General features: G+C 40.8%; 1 protein-coding gene across 2 annotated transcripts in view; it reads left to right on the forward strand.

The window, feature by feature from the left end:
* NCEH1 (neutral cholesterol ester hydrolase 1) overlaps positions 1-12,028 on the forward strand; it is a 61,452-nt gene that overhangs the window by 44,389 nt on the left and 5,035 nt on the right. For both annotated transcript variants that reach the window (XM_007464708.1, XM_007464709.1), the window contains one exon: positions 1,613-1,682. In XM_007464708.1, the coding sequence (XP_007464770.1) occupies positions 1,613-1,682 (70 nt within the window). The remainder of the gene's footprint in view (positions 1-1,612; positions 1,683-12,028) is intronic.

A 12,028-nucleotide genomic window follows, 5' to 3' on the forward strand; every position in this document is an offset into this window, starting at 1 on the left:
CCCGCGTCCCCTGCATCGGCAGGCGGACTCTCAACCACTGCGCCACCAGGGAAGCCCCCAACTTGTGTTTTGAAGACACCTTTCTATGAAATAGAACAAGTATTTCTGAAAACACGTTAGCTCATCAACATTTCATCTGCTTGTGAAAACAAAGATGAAAATATAAAACATATGCCACAGTTAAAAGGAAATGACCTTGCAAAATTCAAGAACATTGTCTTTAGTATTGGAAAACTTTCATGACATTAAAAATGTCAGGCAAAAAAAAAAAAAAAAAAAGTCAGGCAGCCATGGGGAGCAGCCTAGTGAAAAGCATACTAAGGAGGAAATAAGGGCCTTATCTCTGCTTGTAATTATTATGGCGCTACTTTCTCATCTTCAGCCCAGAGCTTTTGGCATCCCCTAAGTTTAAAGGCGATGGCAACTTGTTCTAGTTTGTCTTTTTTTTTTTTTAATGCAGCAAAGGCCAAAAAATATAACTTTTTCTAGTAATCTCATTTCGTTTAACTCCATATTCATCATTTATTCTTTTATTCATTGATTTGTTCACATTTCCATAAGATGATTACTGAATATGTAGGTTTGCCCAGGGCTGAGTAGTTTCCCAGGGTGCAGGACTTTCAGTACAGAAACTCAAAGAGTTGTATGCAAACCTGGACCTCTGGTCACCCTAATGTGTGCTTGGTGATGGGGATACAAAACTGAGTAAGACAGAGTCTCTGCCCTAGAAAAGGTTGCATCTGTAGCACTGGACACTTGCCAGGTGAGATAGTATCAATACATCAGAGGCCAGGAAGTATAAGTGCCAGGAATGGTATGGATTATGAGTCAGCCTGGCCTTTTCCACATAATTTTGGCTGATCACTTCTGCCAGAGGAAGAGCTGGAGGTAGGTGTGCAGGTGTTTATGTAGTTATTGAACTTCTGGTTCTTAGACTGCCTTGGAAAACCTATAAATAAGGTAGTATTTGGCTTTCTGTTGACGCAGTCCAGCTCTTAATATATTATAAAAACATTAAAATATTAAAAGAACAGCCTAAGGGATTAAATTTTTACATATTAAAATTGCTTCTGTCACTGCAAACCCTTGGATTCTCTTTCTAAGAAATGCTAAGACTTCCTAAAATTCTATTTGTTCTGTGTTGGTTTAAACGGAATACCATATTCTTCAGATTGGTGACTTTTCTGAATCACAGCAAATGATGGTGTTAAAAGAGAAAAATTTTTTGGTTCTAAGGAGGAAACTGCTTATTTTCTGTGATTTCTGGAAAGGCATACATTTGAAGAACTACAAAATCAGAATGAATCTGATGCACTTCATATCGTCCATTATGAAATAAATTTTTAGTCATTAAAAACACATTCAAAGGTAATCTAATATGGATTTCCTGTTATTTTATAGTAATTGCATTTTATGAGAAACCAGATTAATCTTTTACATTTGTACATGTAGCTCTGTTAATGAGGTATATGTTCATATTTACTTTTTATTGTTTTTATTATTAATAACTTAAGTCCAAGTCTAAAAACAATCCATAGTTAGCAGAATTTAAGAACAGACAGTATTAAATAAACTGCTTTATAGTGAGTGTTTGCTCCTTTGTCTCTTTCAGAAATCAGGTATTATGATGAACTGTGTAAAGCAATGGCTGAGGAATTGAATGCTGTCATTGTCTCCATTGAGTAAGTAATTAATAATAGTCATAGAAAAACATTTAAGAAGGAATCCTAGATAACCATCTAGTTATTTTATTTTACAAGTGCTAGAGTGTAAAATGAAAGTCCAGAGAGGTGAAGTGATTTTCCCAAAGTCACAGAAAATGATTTCTGATGTAACTTAGAATTTCTCGAACTAGCTTTATAATGCCTCAAACTATCCTTTTATTTTAGTTTTGGAACCTTCTGGAAACAGAATTAGCTGAAATTGAGAGAAATATATAATCAGTTATTTATCGTATATAGTTTGATTACTGCCTTTTTTTTTTACTTTAGTATAGCTCTGTATTATTAGACTATTGAAGTGTAAGAAAGCCATGCAATGCCTTTCAAGAGGAATTAAAGTATAGCTAACTAACTTTAATAAGTTATAGTTGAATCATTAACCTTGTGAACTGCAAGGTCAGACAGTGCTCATGGAATTTCAGGAGAAAAACCCTAAAGGGAAAGATTATTTTGTTATGCTGTTATGTGGAAATAAACTATGATAAAAGCATAAGAGAGAAGGGATTTTTTTCCATCAGGTTTTCTCTTAGACAGCCAAGTAAAAGCATATTCTAAAAATTACCACTATAAATTTCAACTAATGTTGAAGTTAAAAAAATTCCTGTATAGTGTGACTGTTTTCTGTGTTAATTCTCTCACTTTACCTTCACAAGTGCTGAGAAAGCAAAGGAAGTTTGGACATACCAGATAATTCCTACTATTCCATCAGATCCACTCATTTAAAATTAAGTGGAAATACGGTTAAATCCCCTACAGTAAGTCTCAGAACGGACAAGTTCTGTTCCGAGAGCGCATTCCTAAATCCAATTTGTTCGTAAGTCCAACCAACACAATCGTTATCACTTGGTGCTTCTTAGCAGTGTACCAGCTACTTCACCGCTGCTTTTACACTTGCTTCCGGACACCCTGGGCTTGAAATAAAGATACTGTACTACTGTACTCCAGACAGTACTATACATGATTACTGCCTTTTTAAATCTAAAAACCAATCAGCATTTTAAGAGAATCTCTCCTACACCAAGAGTTGGAGAAGTCATCCTCCTGGAGTTAGGTTCTGTGATTCAGACCTTGTAAATAATAGTGTGTTCAACCAATCTTAGTTAATGTAGCTATTATTAGTAGTATTAATATTAATATCAGTGTTTTGAGTTGTTTCTACCAGTTCTATACTAGCTATTTTTCTGGGACACTAAGAAGAAAGTGAATAATAATTATAATGATTGCGGTGATGGTAATACAAAAATCATGGCACCTATTCCGTGGCAGGCATTGTGCAGGTGCTATGTATATATTGTTTCTCCCCCTTCAGATCTTTGTTCAAGTATCATCCTTTCAGCAAGGCCTTCCTTGACACCCCTAAAACTGCAGTCCACTTTTCTTCTGCTTTATTTTTCTCCAAAATTATCAACATCTGACAGACCATATATATAACTTATTATGTATTTATTGTATTGAATATAAATAGACAATGTAAGTTTTATGAAGGCAGAGATTTTAGGGATTCTTGTCTGTTTTGTTCATTGCTGATCATTAGTGTCTGGAAACGTCCCTGGCAGATAGTGGAAATTTATGACATTGTGATTTGTAAGAAATATATATTTGGTCATTCAGATGACCAAAGTGTATTTTTCACATGTACTTGGTCTTCGTCCAAAGTTCCTGGCTCACAGCTCCCCAAATCCTTCAAATTTCCTAAGTGTTCAGAGAGTTAAAGTAGTCTTTTGTGGGACTTCCCTGGTAGTCCAGTGGTTAAGACTTCACCCTTCCACTGCAGGGGGCAAGGGTTCGATCCCTGGTCAGGGAACTATCCCGCCCCTGCCCCCCTTGCATGGCCAAAAAAAAAAGGTATCTTTTGTTATGTGAATGAGGTGACTTTTGGAAGCACCTAAGGATGGGGGCTGGTTGCCAGGAGAACCAACCATGTGTTTAGAGGGTTGGGACTTTCCCACCCCGCTGGCCTCTGGGGAGGGGAGATGGGCTGGAGGTTTTATCAATCACCAATAGCCAATGATTTAATCAATCATAAATAGGTAATGAAACCTCCATAAAAACCCAAAGGACAGAGTTCAGAAAGCTTCCAGTTGGTGAACACATGCAGATTTGGGGAGAGTAGTGTACCTCCAGAAGGCATGGAAGCTCTGCAACCCTTCCCACCTACCCTGACTTTCGCATCTCTTCCATCTGGCTGTTCCTGAGTTGTATTCTTTTTATAATAAATCAGTAATCTAGTAAGTAAAATATTTCTCTGAGTTCTTTGAGCCACTCTAGCAAATTAATTGAACCAGAGGAGGAGGTTTTGGGAACCTCTGATTTATAACTAGGTGGTCAGAAGTACAGTAACAACCATTGGCATCCTGAGTTGGAGGGGATTGTTGGAACCTCCGATCTATAGCTTGGGGAAAAGCATAGGTGACAACCTGGGTTTGTGTCTGGTGTCTGAGGTTGGGGGTGATCCTACAGTTTTGCAGGACTGAACCCTTAATCTGTGGAATCTGCCGCTATCTCCAGGTAGCTATTGTCAGAATTGAGTTGAACTGTAGGACACCCAGCTGGTGTCCAGAGCATTGCTTGTTGGAGGTGCAGGGCACCTCCTCCATCACACACACATGTTGAAAATTAGTCACAGAACACCAAAAGAGCATTTAATACGTATTTATGGAATGAATGAATAAAGAGTCTTGCTTAACTTTCGTATAAGTCATCCAAAGTAAGTATTTTGATATTTTCCTCATAGATGAGGAAATTAAGGTCCAAAAAGTTAAGTAACCTGCAAGAGGTCACATAGCTACTTAGTCACATATGTGGAGTGGGGAATTGAGCCAGGTGGAATCACTCGCCAGGCTCCTATGCTTCTTTGACCCAGTATCAAACTAATATTGAAGGAAGCTGATGATGCTGAGTGACAGGGTTATGGCAACATCAGCCACTTTCCATGCCCTGAGCTTATGTAGCTCTCCCCTTCCCTCTGCCTCTCTGCCAGCTGCACTCCCATTCATAACTCATCTCCTTCTTGCCCCTACTCCAGATCGCAGACCTAAGAGAATCCTTGCTTCTCCAGTTCCTTGGAAGGGTTGGTCTCCTAAGTCATTTAGGCAGCTCTGACCCTGTGAATGGGAGCCTTAGAATCAGAGTGATGCTGTGGCTTCCTCCTCTGCAAATGTGGCACTGGACAACTCTGGACACCTCCCCGGCCTCCCTGGATGCTCAGCTGGGCCTCCCAGATCACTCAAGGGCTCTTGATGCAGTTTTATAATGCAGGAACCTTCAAGTAAACGATTGTATTATCTGGCCTGGGTAGCTGGCCAGAGGAAGGCAGGGCTGTTTAAGCAGCTGAACTCCATTATGGAGCAAGGCCCTGCAGCTTGGTGCTGGTGAGCTGGCCTCAGGGCCTCTTCAGTGGTTTCCTGTGTAGCTCCAACTCCTCAAAGGCCTGAGGAGAGGAGAGAAGGTGGACTTGTTTTACTTGGTACCATAAGGATTCTCCACACAAGCCTTATCCTCCAGGGCTAATGTAAGCAACTGGCAACATGCCTAAGCTCTTCCTACATGCCCTTCTCCACCTGTTAGCATCTGTCTCCAGTGAAACAGGTGTTCTTTTTAAATCTGTGCTTATCAAAAAACAAAGAAGGATGGATAGGGTGTTTTTTTTTAATAAATTTATTTATTTAATTTATTTATTTTTGGCTGCACTGGGTCTTCGTTGTGGCACGTGGGCTTTTCGTTGTGGTGGCTTCTCTTGTTGCAGAGCACGGGCTCTAGGCGCACGGGCTTCAGTAGTTGTGGCTCGTGGGCTCTAGAGCGTAGGCTCAGTAGTTGTGGCGCACGGGCTTAGTTGCTCTGTGGCGTGTGGGATCTTCCCGGACCAGAGCTTGAACCTGTGTCCCCTGCATTGGCAGGTGGATTCTTAACCACTGCTCCACTGGATAGGGTGTTTTTAAGATTTTTTTTTTTAAAAAAACTAAAATATAGAAGGGCCCTGCTTTCATCTTCACTTTCCACTGCGCCAAATCTGTTCAATACAGCATCCGGTTTAGTAGCAGATAAACATCACACCAGTGGGCAAGTACCATTACTCAAGGCTGTGTAATCTCAGGCAAGTCACTTAACCTCACGTGCAAAATAGGGTTAGGAATCTTTCCTGCGTATGTCAACGTGAGCTACTGGGAACAAGAATCATGTCCTCTTTCCTTTGGGCCCACCGCACCCAGTACATGGCTTAAACATGTGTGCTAATAAGTAGATACACTTTGAGTTGGGTTAATGATTTCAGAGAGTTGTTATGAGAATCAGTTTGGACATTTGAGATAAAAGGGCTTCTGATACTCTAAATAACTAGACAAGTCTGAAGGGTTATTGCTCTAGCCCATAGGACAGAAAGGTCCAACTTAACTACTTTATTTATCAACGTGTTTGGAACTCACAGCACTTTTCTTTGCAGAAATAATGAGCTACGGTGATTAGGATCCATCCAGGCGAGCCAACCCACAAAGAGCCACATAACCTATGCTCTAGTTGAGGTATAGCCAACATCATATGACTGTGATGTTTCTCTTGGAAAGTATGTTCAGAGGTCTAACGTGGGACCATATTTCTTCTCACTGCTCACCTCTTTCTTTTATTCCATAAACGCCTATTGAATTCCTGTTATGTGCCAGCTACTGTGTTAAATTCTGGTGGCATAACAGTGTGAGTAAGAGAGGCATAATTTCTGTCCTCATGGAGTTTAGATGAGAAATCAAACCTTGAACAAGTAATATTAAATGTGATAAGTGATGTGAAGTAGTAATGGAGGCATCGAGTAGGTAAGATCTTACCTAGTTTGAAGGGTTTGAATCGAGCTCCTAGGGATGAGCAGAACCTAGTCAGACAGAATGAATTGCTCATGGAAGTCCAAAGTGGTGTAATGAGAGGGCTTGGGAGGATGGGAGGAGGCAGAGAGCATTAAGGGAATGAAATATGAGAGAAGACAGATGAGGGGACCTATGCTTCTGGCAATGACTAAGGAAAATAAGAAATAAGGGTGGATAATCCTGAGAGCCTTCACAAGGATGGTGGACTCTTTGTTCTCTTGGAATTCCTTCTCCTAGCAGGGAGGTTGTCTGGAGACAGCTTCTCCTTATCCTTGAGGCCAACAGGAGTGGGTAGTGGTGTCATGGCGTTACTTCATGTAGGGAGTGGCCTTGTGGAAGGTTAGATATAATCTGAGGAAGCTGGTAGGCAAGGGTTGGGGGCAGCCATGGTGATGGAATCACTTCACATGAAGCAACACCAGGAGCTGGAACTTCTGAGTTTACATCACTGCTATTGGCTCAAGATTCTGGGAACAGATCCAACAACTGAGGTAGACAAAGATCTCAAGGTATAAAAATAGGCCATGACTTCTATTTAGTAGCTTCTACAACACTATGCTATTTTTACACATAATTGCACAGTAAGTATTTGTGAAATAAATGGAAGAGTTCATCTTATCATACCCAAGATACATGGATGTATCCTCATTTACATAATCTGGGAAGGAAGTTTATATTCATAAGCTTATTTTCATAAACTTCACTGCAGTTTAACTATAATATGGTACCTATTTACCTGTAGTTTATATAATAAAACACAATACTAGAACCATAAGACATCAGGAAAAAGGAAGATTTAATTTTTCTTCTTTTTTTAAAAATTAATTAATTAATTTTTATTTTTTTGGCTGTGCCAGGTCTTAGTTGCAGCATGCCAGGTCTTCGTTGAGGCATGTGGGATCTTTTGTTGCGGCGTGAGGGCTCTTCATTGTGGCACACAGGTTTTCTCTTCTCTAGTTGTGGCATGTGGGCTCCAGAACGTGTGGGCTCTGTAGTTTGCCGCCTGTGGCCTCTCTAGTTGAGGTGTGTGGGCAAAGTAGTTGCGGCGTGCAGGCTTAGTTGCCCCGCAGCATGTGGGATCTTAGTTCCCCGCCAGGGATCGAACCCATGTCCCCTGCATTGGAAGGCTGATTCTTTACCGCTGGACCACCAGGGAAGTCCCTAATTTCTTTTTTATTTTTAAAATTTATTTATTTAATTTATTTATTTTTGGCTGTGTTGGGTCTTCGTTGCTGCACGTGGGCTTTCTCTAGTTGAGGCAAGCGGGGGCTACTCTTTGTTGTGGTGCTCAGGCTTCTCATTGAGGTGGCTTCTCTTGTTTTGGAGCACGGGCTCTAGGTGCGTGGGCTTCAGTAGTTGTGTCACATGGGCTCAGTAGCTGTGGCTCGCGGGCTCTAGAGCGCAGGCTCAGTAGCTGTGGCGCACAGGCTTAGTTGCTCCGCGGCCTGTGGGATCTTCCCGAAGCAGGGCTTGAACCCATGTCCTCTGCATTGGCAGGCGGATTCTTAACCACTGCGCCAGCAGGGAAGCCCCCTAATTTCTTTTTTTTAAAGATAAAATGCTAATGTACAGCATGGGGAGTATAGTCAGTAATATTGTATTAACTATGTATGGTGACAAATGGTAACGACTTATTGTGGCGATCATGTCATAATGTAACATAGTGCCATAGATCATGGCACTATGTTGTGCCCCTGAAACTAATATAATATTGTATGGCAATTATACTTCAATTACAAAAAGATAAAATGTGAGATAATAACAAAGTAGACATGTCAGATACTATTAAATTCTACAAGGCATTTACATTGCTCTTTTTGGTTGTCAAAAACGGTTTCAAGTTGTGTTTTGCTTTTAACTAAGTCTGTACGACACTAAAACTCTCTATTTTGCGTCAGTGGAGGCCTATTCCCATCCACCAAATATCAGGCGGCACTATGCACAGAGAACTTAAAACTTGACAGAGCTGTAAAGAAGAACTTTGCTCACGTAGACAGAATAGAAGCTGGACCACGTATCTTAGTCTGCTTCTAACAGAGTTATAAGCAATGGGACTTTTATGACTCTGTCCTGCTCATCCATAAAATTAGATGAGTACAAGCTGACAAAATCACAGAGCTTCTAGAGGCACAATACAACACACATCTCGATAAATAGTTGTTCAAACAAGATACTCTGAAAGACACGAGCCACGGTGACCTAGCTGTGACTCTCCCTCTGCTCCTTTTCCTTCTCTTCTTCCCAGACCTGCACGCAGAAATCCTCATGCCTCACCCCGACCTGGGCAGCGCTGGGAGATGGGCAGACTGAATTCCTCAGGGTTCGCCTCCAAGAAAGGGAAGATTTGTCCAAAACTTTCCTTTTACTCAGTCCAGGCTACCTTATTAGCAAACCCAAAGGCCAGTGTTACAAATAATTTATTAATGCTACAGAAAGATAATATTGAGGCTTCTTTTAAGAAGTAGGTTGTTTTAGTTCCTTCACTATCATTAACTAATGAATCTCCTTTTTAAACATTAAGCTAATGTCTTCTTGGCTCTGTGTTCTACTAACATTAAAAAAAAATCCACTGGTTTCTGTCTTGTGGTTTAGGTCTTTTAGAATTTTGGGGGAGCGGGGCTTGGAGCTGTACAGAAAGCCTGTGCTGCACACTGCAGCAAGGTTGGGAAGCCTAGTTCCACCCACACCTGAGCCCAGGGCTCTGTTTAGCTTCTGAAGTCACACAGAGAAAGGAGGTCCGATAGACATGGCCCCAAGCCTGCTTGGGCTTCTGTAGCCACCTGAGGGAATGTTTGGCTCTCTATTCCCCCTTGAGGTTAAAGGCGAGGTTTATATCTGAATTGGGGAGGGGAGGCCTGGGGAGCTCCCTGCCGTGTCCATAGAGACGTCTCAGGAAGTCTTAACTCGTAAACAGCATCAGAGCATCATATCATTTACACGGATCACAATTCTGGGTTCAATCACTCCTAGGATTTTGGTGACACATCCTGACATCTGTCAGTTCTTTTGAATATACTTATTATCCATTCAGCCAAGCCTTTGTTAAGCTGGGCTCTGCCTTGCTGAATGACTGGTAGTCAAAGCTATTTTGAGAGCCAATTTTAAGAGTAGAAACAGAAAGGAAGACCCTTCCTCAATCTTCATGCACAAACCTCATTGCACAAATGGAAAGAGAAACAATTATCCATTCACAGTCTTTCCACTTTTATGTAATTTTATTATATATTCTTTTAATGGAAAGGAAGCTTCTACCTATTAGAGGAATAAATAGATTCTTCCCCTGGAGTTGTCCCCCTCAAATAACACACTATGACTGTAATTGTTGATTTGTTTCAGATAACCCCTACTGATATGGGTTCTTTAAGACTGAGGAGAATGTTAACCTTTTTATGCTCTCAGGATGAATCTACTGAGCTCTTCTTGGGAGACAGTGAAAAAGGAAAAGAAAAACAAAAGAAGGCCAAAATGGAATGTGATTTTATCTCACTCCTGAATCAAATAGGAGTATAATTTCATTCCGGAATATCACATGTACCTTTCACCTAACTGGCACTATGTGAAGAGAACTCAGTGTCCTTGCCCGCTGCAGAAGACTGTCTCAGTGTTTCCAGGCTAGGTTATTTTGAGGGAGAATGCACTTTACAGCACTCTTAGAACACTGGTATTATTCAGGGCTTCCACATCCATAGTCTTGGAAGCAACTCACATTTTCCTTCAACTCTGGGCTTGTGTATCTGCCTTTGACTTAAGGAAGAATTTGTCAGTCTTTCTGAGCATTGCTCCATCTCCCTGGTCACTAACAAAGTAGGTAATAAAGTAATAGATTGTAGAAATGGTGCTGCTTATTTCAGGTGGGTATACATCGAACTCTAGTACGTAGCTGTGACTTTCCGTCTACTCCTAGAGGAAGTTGACATGTCTGTTATGACCTATTGTAAGAGAGACTTTGAGGGCTTAAAGAAAGGAGAGTTACTTTTGGCTGGGCTCTTAGAAGATTTCATGGAGAAAGTGGCATTTGAGATGAGACTTAAAGAATGGCAACATTTGATGAGGAATTGCTGGGGGAAGGGCGTGGGGATGGAGAGAAGGACCAATGCATTGGGAACAGGAACAGGGAGTTGTGTTCAGAGGAAAGTGACAGTATGGTTGGATTCAGTAATATTTCTAAACCCTGGCTGCACATTAGAATTACTTGGGGGAATTTTTCTTCAAATATAGGTATGCTGGGCCCCACCTCAGATCACATAAATTGGAATGTTTTGTAGAGGAGCTCAAACCTCAGTGTTTTTTTAATGAAGTTCCCAAGATTATCCTAAGGTGCATATAGAGTTGAGAAACTCTCAGCTATGCAGAGCATACAGGCAGGCAGTCCTTGGAGATGTGCCCGAAGAGTAGGTGGGTTAGGAACAATTTCTTTTTTTTTAATGTTTTTTATAGGCATATAGCTTATTACTTTTCCCACCATAAGAGTATGTAATAAAATATGACATATTTTATATGTAAAAAGTATAAAATAAATCTCTAAAATTTTGTTTGGGACAAATAAAAATATCTTATTAAAGATGTACCATGTGCCAGGTACTCTGCCAGGTGGTTTGTTTTGAGAATATTGCAGAAACATTGAAATCATGAGAGAAGTTCTGGGATGTCAGAAATCTACAGTTTGGGGAACTTACTGCTTTGGTGAGGTAATGAAAACACACACACATACATTTAAAGGCTGTGGGTTTGGAAGAATGAGAATATTTTAAAAGGTGGAGGCATGTGGATTTTGAAGTCAGTTGTGAATTCAGATCACAGCTTTGCCACTTACTAGCTGTTGTAGACCAGTTATGCATCCCCTTTGAGCCTCATGTTCTCATCCTTAAACCCACAGGTTTGCTCTGAGATTTGAGTGAAACATCTGTAGAGTACCTGGTGAGGTACCTCACCTAGCAGGAAAAAGATAATTTTTATAGAGTGTACATATTTATTAAATTGAGTAAACCTAATTCCTGAATTTACACCAAATTTTGTTCTTCTAGTGGGAGACACGTGCAGTAATAGGTAGGTAGAAGCTGACACTGCAGAGTCATGTATCCTGCAATGAGTTAGGCAAATTGAGACTGTATGTGCCACAAATTCATCAGGTGCTTTCACTCAAGATCTACAATTGAAAAAAAAAAAGGCAGAATCCTCTTTCAGTACTTCGCAGGGACACAGCCTTGAACAAAAGCATCAGATAAATGTATTTATGCATGCTTTCTTTGACTGCACCACTCATAAATCTCCTCCTGACTCTCAGTTTTCTGTGTCTATAATGATATTACAGAACTTTCGTGATACTTCTCAGGTCAATTTCAAGCTACTTTGAAGGCTCATCTTAAAAATATCTAGGGCTTCCCTGGTGGCGCAGTGGTTGAGAGTCCGCCTGCTGATGCAGGGGACATGGGTTCTTGCCCCGGTCTGGGCAGATCC

Source organism: Lipotes vexillifer, unplaced genomic scaffold (genome assembly GCF_000442215.2).
Source record: "Lipotes vexillifer unplaced genomic scaffold, Lipotes_vexillifer_v1.1 scaffold37, whole genome shotgun sequence".
In the NCBI taxonomy this organism is placed as follows: domain Eukaryota; kingdom Metazoa; phylum Chordata; class Mammalia; order Artiodactyla; family Lipotidae; genus Lipotes; species Lipotes vexillifer.